General features: G+C 39.0%; 1 protein-coding gene across 2 annotated transcripts in view; it reads left to right on the top strand.

Annotated features, from left to right (window-relative positions):
• Nucleotides 1–18806, top strand: part of ZC4H2 (zinc finger C4H2-type containing) — a 34821-nt gene extending 16015 nt beyond the window's left edge. Inside the window, exons 2-5 of one of the 2 annotated variants that reach the window (XM_017655179.3) lie at nt 13430–13601; nt 15122–15294; nt 16080–16242; nt 17377–18806. In XM_017655179.3, the coding sequence (XP_017510668.1) occupies nt 13430–13601; nt 15122–15294; nt 16080–16242; nt 17377–17490 (622 nt within the window). In that variant the 3' untranslated portion in view covers nt 17491–18806. The remainder of the gene's footprint in view (nt 1–13429; nt 13602–15121; nt 15295–16079; nt 16243–17376) is intronic. The other variant, XM_017655180.3, reaches the window with a different exon arrangement.
• Nucleotides 18807–19288: the final 482 nt, after the last annotated feature.

Below are 19288 nucleotides of genomic sequence, written 5' to 3'. Positions count from 1 at the left end.
TTTGAATGACAGCACATTTCTTATCAGAAAAACATAGAAGCCAGAAAGAATTAGCACAGGATTTTTCAACTCCTGAAAAAAAAGGAACTATCAACTCAGAAATCTATATACAGCAAAAATAATCCATCAAGAATAAGGAAGAAATTAAGATATTCTTAGATAAAGGAAAACTAAGAGAATTTGTCTCCAGCATACCTACCCTGAAATTATAGCTAAAGAAATTTCTGTTAAAAGAAAGGAAACTATACAAGAAAAGAATATGGAATATCAGGAGGGAAGAAAAAACAACAAAAAAGTAAAAACATGATTAAAATATAATTTTTCTAATGCTTAGTTTTCTAACTCATTTTTGATGGTAGAAATAATAATGTAGTATTATCTAATGTGGCTTTCAGTGTATGTAGAAGAAATATTTCAGATAATAATAGAAATGGTGGAGGGTAAAGAGGCATAAAGGGAGGTAACATTTCTGCCTTTCATGCACATTAATAAAATGATGACACAGTAGACTGATAAATTATGAAATATAATACCTAGAGCAACCACTAAAAACTGTAGAATAAGATATACATAAAAACACTATAGAGGGAGGAGCCAAGTTGGCAGCACGAGTAGAGCAGCAGAAATCTCCTCCCAAAACCATATATATTTTTGAAAATACAACAAATACAACTATCCCTAAAAGAGAGACCAGAAGATACAGTACAACAGTCAGTCTACATTCACACCTGTGAGAAACCAGCACCTCGTGAAGGGGGTAAGATACAAGTCCCAGCCCGGCAGGACCTGAGCGCCCCTCACCGTAGCTCCTGGCGGGAGGAGAGGAGTCAGAGCAGGGAGGGAGAGGGAGCCCAGGACTGCTAAACACCCAGCCCTAGCCATCCGCACCAGAGCACAGACAGACAGTGAGTGGCGTGCTGGATACTAGGGAAACAGGACAGTAAGACCTGTGAGCGGGTCCCTGCAGCTGGCAAACCTGGGACAAAGAAAAGCGAGTGCTTTTTGAAAGTCTTAAAGGGACAGGGATCCCACAGCTGTGCAGAAGCATCCCGGAACACTTAGTCCAGAAGCTGGGAATCACAGGGAACTCTGGGCACCCTAACCCCCTAGGTGGCAGCACAGCTCAGAGGCCCCTCACAGTGATAAGCAGCCTCCTGCCTGTTTCCCCTCTGATGCTGTTACGCCAGAGCAGCAGCCTGAGGCTGGCCACACCCACAGCAGCAGGGCAGAGCTTCCTTCACAGCAGCTGAGCAAGAATTAGAAACCCCATCTGCACACAGCTGCCCAGCACATGCCACTAGGGGTCGCCATTCTCCCAGGAGAGGAAGGCCACAAACCAGCAAGAAGGGACATTCTCCCAGCAGACACATGCGCCAGCTCCCCACAACTACCTCAATCACCATGAAAAGGCAGAAGAATTTGATACAGACCAGACTAACCCAGACATCCTCCCCTGAGAAGGAATCTGGGGAGATAGACCTAACCAACCTCCCTGAAAAAGAATACAAAATAAAGGTCATAATCATGCTGACAGATCTTCAGAGAAATATGCAAGAGCTAAGGGATGAAGTCCAGAGGGAGATTACAGAAATAAAACAATCTCTGGAAGGACTTACGAGCAGACTGGATGAGGTGCAAGAGGCCATTAATGAAATAGAAATCAGAGAACAGGAATGCAGAGAAACTGAATGCACAGAGAGATAAAAGAATCTCCAGGAATGAAAGAATATAAAGAGAACTGTGTGACCAATCCAAATGAAACAATATTTGCATTATAGGGGTACCAGAAGAAGAAGAGAGAGAAAAAGGGATACAAAATGTCTTTGAAGAAATAATTGCTGAACACTTCACCAAACTGGGGGGGGGTGGGGGGGAATAGTTGCTCAGACCACAGAAGCACATAGAACTCCCAACAGAAGGGACCCAAAGAGGACTATACCAAGACACATAATAATTAAAATGGCAAAGATCAAGGACAAGGACAGACTTTCAAAGGCAGCTAGAGAGAGGAAAAAGGTCACCTACAAAGGAAAACCCATCAGGCTATCATCAGACTTCTCAACAGAAACCTTACAGGCCAGAAGAGAATGTCATGATATATTTAATGCAATGAAACAGAAGGGCCTTGAATGAAGAATACTGTATCCAGCACGATTATCATTTATATATGAAGAAGGAATTAAACAATTCCCAGACAAGCAAAACTTGAGGGAATTTACCTCCCAAAAACCACCTCTACAGGGTATTTTAGAGGGACTGCTCTAGATGGGAGCACTCCTAAGGCTAAACAGATGTCACCAGAGAAAATAAAATCACAGCAAAGAGAGCAGACCAACAAAATACTAACTAAAGGCAAAAGATAAAATCAACTACCCACAAAAGCAGTTAAAGGAAACACAAAAGAATAAAGACTAAAACACCCAACATATAAAGAATGGAGGAGGAGGAATAAGAAAGGAGGGAAATAAAGAATCACCAGACAGTGTATGTAATAGCTCAATAAGTGAGTTAAGTTAGCCAGTAAGATAGTAAAGAAGCTAACCTTGAGCATTTGCTAACCACGAATCTAAAGCCTGCAATGGCAATAAGTGCGTATCTTTCAATAATCACCCTAAATGTAAATGGACTGAATGCACTAGTCAAAAGACACAGAGTAATAGAATGAATAACAAAGCAAGACCCATCTATATGCTGCACCCACCTTAAACCCAAAGACATGCACAGACTAAAAGTCAAGGAATGGAAAAAGTTATTCCATGCAAACAACAGAGAGAAAAAAGCAGATGTTGCAGTACTAGTATCAGAGAAAATAGACTTCAAAACAAAGAAAGTAAAAAGAGATAAAAAAGAACATTGCATAATGATAAAGGGTCAGTCCAACAAGAGGATATAACCATTATAAATATGTATGCACCCAACACAGGAGCACCAGCATATATGAAACAAATACTAACAGAACTAAAGGAGGAAATAGAATGCAATGCATTCATTTTAGGAGACTTCAACACACCACGTACTCCAAAGGATGGATCCACCAAACAAAATGAGTAAGGACACAGAGGCACTGAACAACACACTAGAACAGATGAACCTAATAGACATCTACAAAACTCTACATCCTAAAGCAACAGGATACACATTCTTCTCAAGTGCACATGAAACATTCTCCAGAATAGACCTCATACTAGGCCACAAAAAGAGCCTTAGTAAATTCAAAAAGATAGAAATTCTACCAACCAACTTTTCAGGCCACAAAGGCATAAAACTAGAACTAAATTGTACAAAGAAAGCAAAAAGGCCCACAAACACATGGAGGCTTAACAACATGCTCCTAAATAATCAATTGATCAACAACCAAATTAAAATAGAGATTAAGCAATATATGGAAACAAATGACAACAACACAAAGCCCCAACTTCTGTGGGACACAGCAAAAGCAGTCTTAAGAGGAAAGTATATAGCAATCCAGGCATATTTAAAGAAGGAAGAACAATCCCAACTGAATAGTCTAATGTCACAATCATTGATATTGGAAAAAGAACAAATGAGACCTAAAGTCAGCAGAACGAGGGACATAATAAAGATCAGAGAAAAAATAAATAAAATTGAGAAGAATAAAACAATAGAAAAAATCAATGAAGCCAAGAGCTTGTTCTTTGAGAAAATAAACATAATACATAAGCCTCTAGTGAGACTTATTAAGAGAAAAAGGGAATCAACACACATCAACAGAATCAAAAAGGAGAAAGGAAAAATTATGATGGACCCCAGAGAAATACAAAGAATTATTAGAGAATACTATGAAAACCTATATGCTAACAAGCTGGAAAACCTAGAAGAAATGGACAACTTCTTAGAAAAGTATGAAATTCCAAGACTGACCAAGGAAGAAACACAAAATCTAAACAAACCAATTACCAGCAAAGAAATTGAATCAGTAATCAAAAACTACCCAGGAATAAAACCCCCAAGCCAGATGTATTTACCTCAGAATTTTATCAGACATACAGAGAAGACAGTATACCCATTCTCCTTAAAGTTTTCAAAAAAATAGAAGAGGAGGGAATACTTGCAAATGCATTCTATGAAGCCAACATCACCCTAATACAAAAACCAGGCAAATACCACACCAAAAAAGAAAATTACAGACCAATATCCCTGATGAATGTAGATCGAAAGATACTCAACAAAATATTAGCAAACCGAATTCAAAAATACATCAAAACGATCATACACCATGACCAAGTGGGATTCATCCCAGGGATGCAAGGATGGTACAACATTAGAAAATCCATTAATATCATCCACCACATAAACAAAAAGAAAGACAAAAATCACATGATCATCTCCATAGATGCTGAAAAATCATTCGACAAAATTCAACATCCATTCATGATAAAAACTCGCAGGCAAGTACCTCAACATAATAAAGCCCATATATGATAAGCCCACAGCCAACATCATACTGAACTGCGAGAAGCTGAAAGCTTTTCCTCTGAGATCGGGAACAAGACAGGGATGCCCACTCTCCCCACTATTATTCAACATAGTACTGGAGGTCCTTACCATAGCAATTAGACAAAACAAAGAAATATAAGGAATCCAAACTGGTAAAGAAGAAGTCAAACTGTCACTATTTGCAGATGACATGATATTGTACATAAAAAACCCTAAAGACTCCACTCCAAAACTACTAGAACTAATATCAGAATACAGCAAAGTCGCAGGATACAAAATTAACACACAGAAATCTGTGGCTTTCCTATACACTAACAATGAACTAATAGAAAGAGAAATCAGGAAAACAATTCCACTTACAATTGCATCAAAAAGAATAAAATACGTAGGAATAAACCTAACCAAGGAAGTGAAAGACCTATACCCTGAAAACTATAAGACACACTTAAGAGAAATTAAAGAGGACGCTAGCAAATGGAAACTCATCCCATGCTCTTGGCTACGAAGAATTAATATTGTCAAAAGGGCCATCCTGCCCAAAGCAGTATACAGATTTGATGGAATCCCTATCAAATTACGAACAGCATTCTTCAACGTACTGGAACAAATAGTTCAAAAATTTATATGGAAACACCAAAGACCCCAAATAGCCAAAGCAACCCTGAGAAGGAATAATAAAATTGGCGGGATCTCGCTCCCCAACTTCAAACTCTACTACAAAGCCACAGTAATCAAGACAGTTTGGTACTGGCAGAGAAACAGAGCCACAGACCAGTGGCACAGAACAGAGACTCCAGACATTAACGCAAACATATGTGGTCAATTAATAAACAATAAAGGAGCCATGGACATACACTGGGGAAATGACAGTCTCTTCAACAGATGGTGCTGACAAAACTGGATATGCACATGTAAGAGAATGAAACTGGATCACTGTCTAACCCCATACACAAAAGTAAATTATAAATGTATCAAAGACCTGAACGTAAGTCATGAAACCATAAAACTCTTAGAAAAAAACATAGGCAAAAATCTCTTGGACATAAACATGAGCAACTTCTTCATGAATATATCTCCCTGGGCAAGGGAAACAAAAGCAAAAATGAACAAGTGGGACTATATCAAGCTGAAAACCTTCTGTACAGAAAAGGAAAACCATCAATAGAATAAAAAGGTGCCCTACAGTATGGGAGAATATATTCATAAATGACAGATCCAATAAAAGTTTGACATCCAAAATATATAAAGAGCTCATGCACCTCAACAAACAAAAAGCAAATAATCCAATTAAAAAATGGGCAGAGGAGCTCAACAGACAGTTCTCCAAAGAAGAAATTCAGATGGCCAACAGACACATGAAAAGATGCTCCACATCGCTAATTATCAGAGAAATGCAAATTAAAACCACAATGAGTTATCACCTCACACCAGTAAGGATCACCACCATCCAAAAAACAAACAACAAGAAATGTTGGCAAGGATGTGGAGAAAGGGGAATCCTACTACACTGCTGGTGGGAATGTAAATTAGTTCAACCATTGTGGAAAGCAGTATGGAGGTTCCTCCAAAAGCTCAAAATAGACATACCATTTGACCCAGAAATTCCACTTCCAGGAATTTACCCTAAGAACACAGCAATCAAGTTTGAGAAAGACAGATGCACCCCTATGTTTATCACAGCACTATTTACAGTAGCCAAGAAATGGAAGCAACCTAAATGTCCATCAGTAGATGAATGGATAAAGAAGATGTGGTACATATACACAATGGAATATTTTTCAGCCATAAGAAGAAAACAAATCCTACCATTTGCAGCAACATCGATGAAGCCAGAGGGTATTATGCTCAGTGAAACAGACCAGGCAGAGAAAGACAAGTATCAAATGATTTCACTCATATGTGGAGTATAAGAAGAAAGAAAAACTTAAGGAAGAAAACAGCAGCAGAATCACAGAACCCTAGAACAGACCAACAGTTACCAAAGGGAAAGGGACTAGGAAGGATGGGTGGGAAAGGAGGGATAAGGGTGGGAAAATAGAAAGGGGGCATTACAATTAGCATGTATAATGTAGGGGGTGGCATGGGGGGGCTGTGCAACACAGTGAAGACAAGTATTGATTCTACAGCATCTTTCTACGGTGATGGACAGTGACTATAATGGGGTGGGGGTGGGGACTCGGTGAAGGGGGGAGCCTAGTAAACATTATGTTCTTCATGTAATTGTAGATTAATGATAACAAAAAAAACACTATAGATAAAGTATTATTCTAAAATATGTTCAATTAACTGCAGAAAGGCTGCAGAAAGAAAGCGGAGAATCAAATGATAGAGTAAACAAAAATGAAATAGTATTCGTAAGACATGGTTTATCAAATTGCAGTAAATATAAATGGCCTAAATACTGCAATTTAAATATGATTAGCTGTAAGAAGATTGAAATACCCATTCATATGCTGTCAACAAGAAACTCACTTCACATGTAAAGATATAGGTATGTTGAAAGTACAAGAATGGAAGAAGATATACCATGGAAACATTAATTAATGGAAAGCAATAATGGTTATATTAATATCAGATAAATGGGCTTCAGAGCAAAGAAAATTACTAGGCAAAGTGGTACATTACATAAAGACACAAGTGTTAATCCACTAAGAGGACATAGTAATCCTAAATAGGTATATACCAAACAGAACTGAAAAACACATGAAGTGAATCAGATAGAACCAAAAGAAGATAGAGACAAATCCAAAATTATAGTTGGAGACTTTAAAATGCCTCTATCATTTGATAGAATTAAGTAGAAAATGAGCAAGCGTACAGAACCCAATGACACCATCAATGACAGGACCTGATTAACATTTATGGAACATTCCACCCAACAAAAGGATAATCATGCTTTTCAAGTGATCATGGAACATATACCTAGATAGATAGAACATATTCTTGGATACAGAATAACCATCAACAAATTTAAAATAATGGAAATACAGAGTCTATTCTCCGACATTAATAAAATCAAACTAGAAATCAAGAAATGAGAAAAAATGACAGGAAATATCTACAAACATTTGGATAGTAAACAGCATATGTCTAAAATAATGCATGTTTAAAAAATGAAGTCTCGTGGGAAATAAAAATACATTGAACTGAGTGAAAATTAAAATACAGCATATCAACTTTTGTGGGATGCTACAAACGCAGTGATATAAGGGAAATTTAAAGCACTAATTGCTTATATTAGAGGAAATACCTCAAATTAGTAATGCAGTCTCCCACCTCAAGAAACTAGACAAAGAAGAGCAAAATAAGCCATGGCAATTAGAAAACAAGAAATAATGCAGATAAGAGCAGAAATCAATGAAATTAAAAACAGAAAAACAATAATGAAACTAAAAGCTGACTATTTGAAAAATATAAATAATTGTAAAACCTCTCACAACACTAACAGAGGGAAAAGAGAGAAGACACAAATTACTACATAAGGAATGAAACAGGATATCATTATAGACCCCACAGACTTGGAAATGATAGCAAAGGGATACTGTGAACAACTCTATCATGTAAATTGAACAAGTAACACAAAATAGACTGATTCTCAAAACAAAAAAAATGCCACAGCTCACCCAGTATGAAACGGATAATTTTAATAAGCATGTAAATACTTGGAAAATTGTATTTGTAATTTAACAACTCCCTAAACCAGACTCTCCACAAACATATGGTTTCACAGGAGAAGTCTATCAAATGGTTAAAAAAGAATTAAATCCAATTCTTAACAACCTCTCCTGAAAGTAGAAGTGGAAAAACAGTTCCCAGTTTATTATTTGAAGCCCCTAATACTCTGATACCAATTCCAGGCAAAAACAGTACAAGAAAAATACAATCTAATATCTATTGTGAATATAGATGTAGGAATCTTGATCAAAATATTAGCAAATAGAATTCAGCAATATAGAAAAAATAATTATACATCATTACCAATAGGAGTTTATTCCAGAGGTGCAAAACTGGTTTGCTATTCAAAAATCATATTAACAGGCTAAAGAGGAAAAATTACACAATCATGTCAACAGATAAAACATTTGATAAAATTCAACATATCTTTATGATAAAATCTAAGGAAACCAGGAACAGGGGGGAACTTTCTCAACTTGATAAAGTGCATCTACAAACACCCTCGAGCTAACTAACTTTACACTTAATTGTGAAACAATGAATGATTTCCTCCTGTGTTCCGGAGCAAGGCAGGGATGTCCACTTGCAGCACTGCTAGTCAGTATAGCACTAGAAGTTCTAGGCAGGACAATTAGGCAATGAAGTAAATAAAAGGCATACAGATAGAAAGGAAGAAATAAAACTGTCCTTGTTTTTAGATAACATGATTGTCTTTGTAGGAAATTCCAATAAATAAAAAACCAAAAACCAAAAAACTGCTATATGTAATAAGTGAGTCAGCAAAGTTGTAGGATAGGTCAATGTGGAAAACAGCAACAAGCATGTGGAAACTACAACTAAAAATACAAAACCACTTATAATCACTCAAAAACATAAAATACCTCCTAAGTGTAACAAAATCTAACAAAGTATGTACAGGACTTTTATGCTGAAAACTACAAAATGCTAATAAAATAAACCAAAGGAGATCTAAATAAATAGTGACATACTGTATTCATGGTTTGGAAGACTCAGTGTAATAAAGATATCAGTCCTCCCACATTGATATACAAGTTTAATGAAATTTCCATTAAAATCCCAGAAAGATTTTTGGTAGATATAAACAAGATTATTCTAAAATTTATATGGCAAAGTAAAAGAGCTAGAAGAGTGGAAACAATTTTGAAATATAAAAATAAAATGGGAAGAATCATACTTTCTGATTTCAAAACTTATTATATAGCTACAGTAATCAAGACTGTATGGTATTGGCAAAGGGACAGACACAGATAAGTGGGACCAAATTGATAACCCATAAATTGACCTACATAAGTATAGTCAACTGGTTTTTGACTGAGTTGCAAAAGTAATCTTACAACAAATGATGCTCGGGTATTTGGATATCCATAAGAGGGAGGGAGGGAGGGAAGGAAGGAGGAAGGAGGGAAGAGAATCTCAGAGAACTTCACACTTTATGCAAAAATTAACTCAGAAAGGATTATGGATGTAAATGTAATTATAAAATTTTTGGAAGATAACAAAGGAGAAAATCTGTGGAACCTAGTGCTTGAAGAGTTAGATATAACACCAAAGCATTATCCATAAAAGAAAAATTGATAAATTGTGCTTCATCAAAAAAATTATAATGTTCTGCTAAAGATCTGGTTAAAAGGATGAAAAGATTGGGAGAAAATATTTGCACATCACATATCAGACAAAGGACTCATATCTACCATATATAAAGAACTCTTAAAATTCAACTGTGAGAATACAAACAATCCAGTTAGAAAATGGACCAAAGGCATCCACAGATATTTTGTGGAAAAGGATATACAGAGGGTAAATAAGTACATGAAAAGATGTTCAACATCAGTAGCATTTGGGAAATGCAAATTAAGATGACTTTGAGGTATTATCATGTACTTATTAAAAAAATTTAAGTGAAACGGCTGGCCAAGGGGAGGAACTGGATCACTCATACATTGTTTGTGGGAATATGAAATGATATAGCCACTCTGGAAAGTAGATTGGCAGTTTCTTGAAAAACTAAATATACAATTACAATACAACCTAGCAATCCCATTACTGGTCATTTATCCTAGAGAAATGAAAACTTATGGTAACATTAAAATGTGTACATGGATATCCATAGCAGCTTTATTCGTAATTGCCAAAAACTGGAATCAGCCCAGATGTCCGTCAGTAGACAACGTTTAGGACTGTCAGTGCGTGGTGGTAATAAAAAGCAGGCCAACTTTAGTTGGTTCTATTATTATTTTTTAATCTACAATGCATGCCATTATTGTCTGCACCCAGGTTGGACTGCTCCTACTGGATCCACCACTGCTGAGAGGTAACAGTAGTACTATCAAAGCCTGAAGTGGCACTGTTGGTGCTCCATTAAAGCATGGGTCTCCTCCCAGAAACTGACTTTAAAAATAGCAGCTAATGCAGACTCTATGAAATCTGTCTTCAGAACTGTTTCCCTTCCCTATCTAGGAGACTTATCCCTTCTGCCCATTAGACAGGATCTCCAACTCTTGCTTTTTCTTGTCTCGGTGGACAATTGAAAATACTCCAGAACACCTTGGATTGGGGCAGACATTGTGGCTATACTGGGCCTCATTCCCAAAGGATATTTCTCTGATGACAGACCTCCTCTCCAGGGAGAGGAAATACTACTGGTGCTTTGAGGAAGGCTTTATGCCTCTCCAATTCCAGGCAACACTGACTGTGACCCTACCAGGTGAAAAGGCTTTGGTTTAGTTTGATTTAACCTGGGATTAAAGTGTCTCCTGCCTGCCAACATGGGGATCTGTAAGCAAAACTAGACATGGAGGTGGGGGAAGGATTAGATAAAAGACATTCACGATATCTATGAAGTGTCAGTGGGAGAGAACTATCATCCTTAATTTCATTTAGTTGTAGTTGCTGATGTCTTAATGGAATTGGTTACACATTAGGAATGCTAGCCCATCCCTATAAAATGCCATTATTTATATTGACATTGAGAGGTGGCTTATGCTAATGATTATCATTATCATCTTAGTAACTGGTAATATACCTTGCTGCTCATACTAGTACCTATACACACATTCACACAAACACACACCCTACTCACTGTGGGCTCTTTATGACAAAGGTCAAACTACTGTGATAAAGGAGATAATCATAAAAGATAAATTGGGCAGATTGAGGAGGGAGGAGTACTATCATTTGTTGACTGCCTACCATGTGCCACATACTGTGTTTGGGGACTTTACATGTCTTAGCTCATTTAACCCTCTACATAATCTGTAAAGTAGGTGCTATTATTATTCCTGTGATACAGATGAAGCCAAGGTTGAAAGAAGCAAAATAAGATAATCAGACTCTGTAATTCTCCTACTGCTTAAAATTCTACAATTATTCCCCCTTCCCCTAGGGATAAAAGTCCTAATTCTTCATCCCAATCTCCTGGCTGTGTTCTGGCAACCTCCTAAATTTCATCTTAGGCCCTCTCCCTCTTGCAGTAGGTGCTGCAGCCACACAGACCTTTGTTCAGTTCCTCTAACATATGATATTCTTTTCTGCTCCCGGGTCCATTCATGGCTCATGTTACTCTCTCTGCCAGGACTGCTCTCCTTTGCAGCTACCTATACTCACCAGATACCTCTTTTACTCATTCTCCAGGTTTTGGCTTAGATGTCACATCCTCAGATTCTCAGGGAAGCTTCCCCTGACTGTCCCCTTGACTTTACAATGCCCCTAAGATTATATTAAATCTCTTTATTGTGTCCTTCCAGTACATTCTGCATCTCATCCCTACTGCTTATGACATATTTTACATGTAGCAGTGTATTGTGTTCATGGTCTATTTTCCTCTTTAGATGAAGTTTCCTGTCCAAAGACTGTCCTGTTCTCTGCTATTCCCTAGCATATTGTACAGTGCCTGGCACATGATAGATGTTCCTTAAATATTTGTTGAATGAATGTCTATTTAAACCCTCTATAATTTATACATAATAGGTGCTCAAAAATATAATTAAATGGTAAATATAGTTATTAATATTGTCCAAGAGCAAATAGTCAGGACAGAACCTGGATTTATAATCAGGTCTGAATCTAAATTAGCCCATATTCCTTTCACAATACAGTTCTGCTGTGTCAGAGAAAAAAGCCAGTTACTGAGGCAGAAGAAAAGACACTCCAAATCTGAGTAATGGATTATGGCTAGGCAAGATCTGAGAAGCAGAGAATAGAGAGTCAGTGGAATGACAACAATGTGCCCTAGAGGAACCTTCTTCCAAAATTTTGTGACTCTTTTACTTACGCAGGCTTCAAATAGTCTTAAAGATCCTTGAAAGTGTACCCCTGCCAGTTCCATTTCTTGTTTAGTCACATGCATGTATACTTTGAAATTGCAGTCTTAGTGAATATACTTTTTCATTTAGTGTCACATCTTCAACATTTTCCATGTCACAAGTCTTCACGATTTCTTTAAGTGGCTGCTAAATATTCCAATTTTGCCTATAGCCCAGAAAGCACATTCCTATATAATACCTTTTTGCTTCCTTGAATTATTTCCTTAGAGTAAATTTCAAGATACGGGATTACTGAGCAAAAGATATGCAATTGGAATTTAACAACCAGGAAGAGAAATGAGCTACAGTTCTTCCCTTTCCCTTCCCCTTCCTCTTCTGGAATTGATGAATGGACCCTATAGAGCTGCGCTGTCTAGTATGAGAGCCATCAACCATATGGGGCTGTTTAAATGTAAAGTTTTATTAATTAAAATAAAACTTAAAACTCAGTTCCTCAATAGCACTAGCCACATTTCAAGTGCTAAGTAACTACATGAGCCTTGTAGCTACTGTATTGCAAAGCATAGATACAGAACATTCCATCATTATAGAAAATTTATTGTACAGTGCTGCTCCAACATTTCTCAAGAGGTCATAATTGGCATCTTGGGTAGGAGTTATTTTGTAGTGTGGGACTTTTCCTGTGCATTGAGAGAGGCTGTTTAGCATCTCTGTCCCATGTCCACTAAATGCCAGTAGTACTCTCTCTTCAGCTGATCTAACAGCTAAAACCTGCCTCATGTTTGTAAGTGCCCCATAAGAGAATGAAACTCCCCATTATATAAACACTGCACTTCCATTTTAGAAGAAAGGATCTCCTAACTTTGGGGATGGCTTCAGGTTGGCTCTGCCTATAGAGAGGGAAGCTTAGAAAGATGGCTTTGAAAGAAAGCTCTGGCTCAGGGTTTAACTACTCCATTCCCATTTTCTGCCCTTCTCCTGCTGGTCTGTTTTCTGTGTTTTGGTAATCGCAGGAACAAGACCCTGCAGATGGAGAAGATCAAGGCCCGTTTGAAGGCTGAGTTTGAGGCCCTTGAATCAGAGGAGAGGCACCTGAAAGAATACAAGCAGGAGATGGACCTCCTACTACAGGAGAAGATGGCCCATGTAGAGGAACTCCGACTGATCCATGCTGACATCAATGTGGTATGTGGCTGGCTACCTGAAGCCTAACTCCAGACACTTTGAACAATAGGTTGAAGTAAGTGCTGTTGGCATCTCCTTGAGATGTAGATGTGGCCAACTTGCAGGAATAGGCATTAGGCTGTGGTAGAGTAGAAGAATCCAGGAGTTCTGAGATCCAGCCCTGGCTCTGTTACTAATCATGTATGACTGGTAAGTCCTTTCTCTCTGGGCCTCATTTTTCCTCTCTGTACAATGAGAGACTCTAATGTGTCTTTTATCTCGATGTGCTCTCATTCTGAGAATCTAGAAGTTGAGAGCTAGCCTTGGGAAAAAATAGAGCAGACAGGTGCCCCTGGGGTCTAGCTTAAAGTGCTCCAAAGCTTCCAAGTAGGCCAAACAAATCATCTCTGCCAGCCTACCAAAGTGGGGTTTCCTTATTAGAGTCTCTCTTTTGGAGATACTTCGAACATGGGTAATGAACTGCTTGCTAAGGTGATAAGTTCCCCACTTTTTGGAGTTACTCAAGCAGAGTTTGAACGTTAACCTGTCTGGGCTACAGTATTGATGATTCCTTCACCAGGAGGGAAGTTGAAGGTGCTGATTTGTAAGGTACTCTTTCCAACCCTTAGAGCCTATGACAATGAGAAGTATTTTTTTAAGTACATTTGAAGGACTTAAATTTCTATACCTGGAAAATTTGTTTCTGTGGCAAGACTTATTTCTTGATATTGCCCGGCTTAGGATCTTAAAGGAAATATGAATGCAATTTGGGTAGTAGGTACTTGGGATTTTGCATCACAAGAATACAGGATTCCCGGGTCTCACGAGGAGTTGGCAGTTCTGCTACCAGGTAATGAAGGGTACGGAGCCAATGAAATGAACAGGATTATTAGCCACAGAGGAGCTGAGAATCTAGGCCAGTGGATCTCAGATGTGCATCAGAGTCACCTGGAGGGCCTGTCGAAACACAGATTATTGGACTCCACTCCAGAATTTCTGATTACATATATTTTGGGTGCAGCCTGAGAATTTTCCCTCCTAATGTATTCCTAGGTGATGTTGATGCTACTGATCTGATGACTACCTTTTGAAAACCATTGATCTAGGAGAAAGGCCACTAGTCTGGGAGGCAGTAGCCTTGAGTCTTTATCTAGGCTTTACCCCTAATAAATATTTCTCTGAGGAAGTTCCTTCTTCTGAGTCTTAATTCTCTGCTGTGTAAAATGGTGGTTGGGTGGACTAAAAGAGCTCTAAGGGCCATTTAGTGAAGATGCTATATTTGAATTATAACTACCACTTATTGAGTATTTACTCTGTATTAGCCCCTTTACTAAGATCTTTATATGAATTTGTTCACTGAATCATCACAAGATTACATGAAGTAGATACTATTATTATCACCATTATACAGATGAAGAAACTGAGGCTTAACAGGAGCCATATGTCAGATTGAGGACCTGACCATAGATTGGTCTGCCTCTGAAGCCTGTGCTGTTATCCACTCAGCTTGCCATGTTTTCTCTATATCTACCTGTTTCCAGATGGAAAACACCATCAAACAGTCTGAAAATGACTTAAACAAGTTGCTAGAATCTACCCGGCGGCTACATGATGAGTATAAGCCACTGAAGGAACATGTGGATGCCCTACGCATGACTCTGGGCCTGCAGAGGCTCCCTGACCTATGTGAAGAGGAAGAAAAGCTCTCTTTGGAGTAAGCTACCTTCCCCTTTCCTGAAATACACACACACACACACACACACACACACAGAGGCATATATACACACATAAAGCCTGTTCTAAAAGTCACAGTACCTAGTTGTCCCACAGGTCTTTCAGTGGCTGACTCATTGCATGGCCTTGGGCAAGTCTCTGTGCTGGGCTGTTATACCACAAAAAGAACTATTAGACTAGAATTGCTAGGTGGTTTTTGAAATTCTTTGTGTAATTTTAATAATACAAGACTATGTCTATGACGCTTAAGCAGTCACTTCCCAAGTCAAGTTCTAGAAGGGGTGTCCAGAAACCTTTGAAAGCAGAGAAGCCTCAGCTTCTAGTCTGGGACTTCATTTTAAGACCCAGAGCTGAGAACTAGTTTCACCTTAGTCAAAGAAAGCATACTTCCTTAAGGTAGAACAAGCTCCTTGTGGAAATGGTGAGCTTCTTATGCCTAAAGTTTTGTCACCAGATGACTAAGGATACTTAATGGGAATACTGTAAAGGGACATGGGATGGAGGGTAGATGAATGCCCTTTGATGATTTTACTAGCCCTGAAATTTCTTGATTTTCTGGGCCTGTCAGAGCCAAGGGGCAGGAGGATTACCCTTCCTAGTAGACAATGGGCCTGGTACCCAGGGAGAAGAAACTTGTGCTTGGGATGGTGCAGAAAATTTCTGTGGTGAACTGCAACCCTTTGGTTCTATGGCCTGGAATCCTTAAGAGGGTCAAGGTTCTCTTTGCTTTAAGAATGATCCAGCTAATGTCTGTCATCTCTAAAGTTACTTTGAGAAGCAGAAAGCTGAATGGCAGACGGAGCCTCAGGAGCCCCCCATCCCTGAGTCCCTGGCCGCTGCAGCTGCGGCTGCCCAACAACTCCAGGTGGCTAGGAAGCAGGACACTCGGCAAACAGCTACCTTCAGGCAACAACCCCCACCTATGAAGGTGAGTGAGCTGGGCAGGGAATGTGGAGGAAGTGAAATATCCTCAAGCAGTCCCATGGAAGGCTGAGTATGGGAATTTGACCTTACTTATTTGGGACCTTCCTTAGATAACCTATGCTTGGGACATAAAGGAAGGACTGGTATGTATGTATGATGCAGTGGACCTGATGGTTTTGTTGCTTCACATTCCCAGAGGACTTAGAATGTGTCTTAGGATGTGGGAGACTGGCAGACTCTGCTAAAGTATTATTTTCAAAAAGTTAGAAACGTGCCTCATACAAATATATAGTGAGTGTATATTATTAGTGAGGGAGCCAGAAGGATTACAAAGCTGGTTCCAAGAGCATTTAAGGAACAGACAGTTATATAGTCAGGAAAGGAAGGGAATGCTGAAATAAGATGACAAAGTTAAATACAGAACTGGTTAATGTCCTGCAGGGAAACACAACTCTAACCTTTGTGATTATCTTTTCCTCAGAACAGAAGTAATCTGCATCTCTACAAAGCAAAAACCATTCACAGTTTATTAGCATAAATTACAGAGTCTGGGCCCTGATCAATAGTATTAGTCAAACAAAGGGGACATTCTCCGAGAGCAGAGGTCAACAAACTAGAGTACACAGGCCAAGTCTGACCTGCTCCCTGTTTTTGTAAATAAAGTTTTGTTGGTCCACACACATACCCATTTGTTTATGTATTATCTACAGCTTCTTTCATGTACATACAGTTGAGTAGTTGCAACTAAGACCATGTGACCTGAAAAGTCTAAAATATTTACTGTCTTGGCCTTTACAGAAAAAGTTACTGATGTCCATCCTAGGGAATTAAATATTCTTTGAGTGGGACTGTTAGACCATATCTAGTAAAATGCTAAATAGATATGCAATTCTCATTTTGCCTTATTTCCAACATTTGGATATTTTTCCTCAGTACCCCTCTTTGATCCTCCCTCCCTTAAATCCTTTACATCTCTTACATCCAGCACTAATCTCTCTACTTCGGTCTCACTCTCTGATTACTCCTTCCTCCTATTGGAAAATCACAACTGGTTTGTAGGCCCCTGGGGATCAGAAGGCCGAATCATGGCCTAGACTAATCTGATCACAAGCTTTCTTTGTCCTGTGTCCCCCACCAGGCCTGCTTGTCATGTCATCAGCAAATTCACCGGAATGCACCTATATGCCCTCTGTGCAAAGCCAAGAGTCGGTCTCGGAACCCCAAAAAGCCAAAACGGAAGCAGGATGAATGAAAAGATGGAGAACACATGAGCTCTGCTACTCATAACCTGTCCCCCTGGCCAGAGTGCTTGATGTCCTGATGTGAAACAACCCTTCCTCACCTTTACCAAGTCTCCTATTTAATGTGATGGAAGCACAACCCCTCTCTCACTTTGCTCTTCTTTCTGCTCTTGGAGTTTCAGGGTTAGGAAGAGATGTGGTTCAGGTGCTAATGACAGTATGTCTGATAATCCCCTCTCTTTCACCCTTGTTTGAAGCTGAGGGAAGGACAGAAGGCCTAGATGTGATTCTCTGTCTCTTGTGTCTGAGGCCTGGGGCCTAAGATCTAAGGGATAGGAGAGGCCCATATCTGTTTGAGGTGAAAGCTCCAGTATATCCAATCCCTGTACTTTTGCCTTAGGTTCTGAAGGGGCAATAATCTTCTTGCTGGACTTTTCAACAGGCTTGGTGCATATACCCCCACACCCACTTTTATCTCATCCACAAGGCTCAGAGGTAGCTTGGACAACCCTCCTTTTCATAGTCATTCAGGAGGCCTGGCTGTCATGATAGAGTTGACCAACTTCCCCAACCCAGTCTCCTAGATATACTAGAATTCTCAGGTACCAGGCTGTGTGTCTCGGAATCCTGAGATTTGCAGATCTTCTTCCTATAACACCAGTTTTTGCAAATCAGTTAATAGAAGTTCCCTACAGTGAAATCTAGCAGCCAGACCCACTCCACTAGTCCTGCCTAACTCACTGCCTAAGTCATCGAGCTGAGGGCTCAGCCTTATGCTGAGAGGGGCCCAGGCAGACATCTGTTTTGCCTTTTATTCAAAACCATTATTCTGGCTCTTACACAGTGGTATATCTTAAAGGTCAGAGGAATGGGTTGAGATTCAAGTGAGTGCCAGTTACTTTACCCATGCAAGTGAGTGGGACTTACCTCTACTCATCCCTTCCCCTCTTCTGTAAGGTAGGCTCAGCTCAGCTCACTTGCTGGCCACCCTCTTTCCTATAGATTGTGCAGGTGGCCTTGCCTCCCGAAAGAAAAGGCATTGGGCTCCCCAAGTCCTATTCTTCTCCTTTCTACCAATGTCAGATCTCTAGTCAAGTCACTCTTGGACTTAAGGGACTAGGATGGTGGTTGGCTGACTGAAAAAGTTTTAGCTCCAGGTTTCAGTTCCTGGTTGGGGAGGGGTAGATATTTTTTCCTTCTTTTCTTAACTGTAGTTTTAAATTGCCACAGTGTCTGTGTGTTCATAATATAAAAGTTTCCTCTGCTCTTTGAAAGTAAGAGTATTATATATGTATAAATCCTTTTAAATAAACATTTGTTCATTGGAGTGAATGATGACTCAGTGCCTACAGGTACCAGGTAATAGAAAAGGTGTAATATCTTCTTCCTTTTTGGGTAGCTCTTCACCACTCTTACTGTGCTCTACAAGTGAGGAAACCAGGCACACCACTGCACAATAATTTATCCTGTTTTTATAATAATTTCCATTTATTCATTACCTACTCTGTGTCAGCTCTCTATGCAAGATGTAAGATGCTTTATATAAATATTTGATTTTCAAAGCAATCTTCCAAGCTAAGTATTCTTATTGTCATTTTCCAAAAAAGTGAACTGAAACTCAGAGAAGTTAGATAAATTGTCTAGAGTTAAACAAAGAGCTAATTAGAGAAGTTTCAGGATTTGAATCCAAATTTGTCTGGTTCCAGAGCCCATTTTTTTCTACTTTTTCTCTATTATCACTTTTTTTTTCTTTAGGCTTTTTTCCTTTTTGGAATGATAGGAGTAGTTGAAATAACTGAACAACTAGGA

The sequence above is a fragment of the Manis javanica genome, chromosome X (assembly GCF_040802235.1).
Source record: "Manis javanica isolate MJ-LG chromosome X, MJ_LKY, whole genome shotgun sequence".
In the NCBI taxonomy this organism is placed as follows: domain Eukaryota; kingdom Metazoa; phylum Chordata; class Mammalia; order Pholidota; family Manidae; genus Manis; species Manis javanica.
This window is presented reverse-complemented; position numbering and strand designations above follow the sequence as displayed.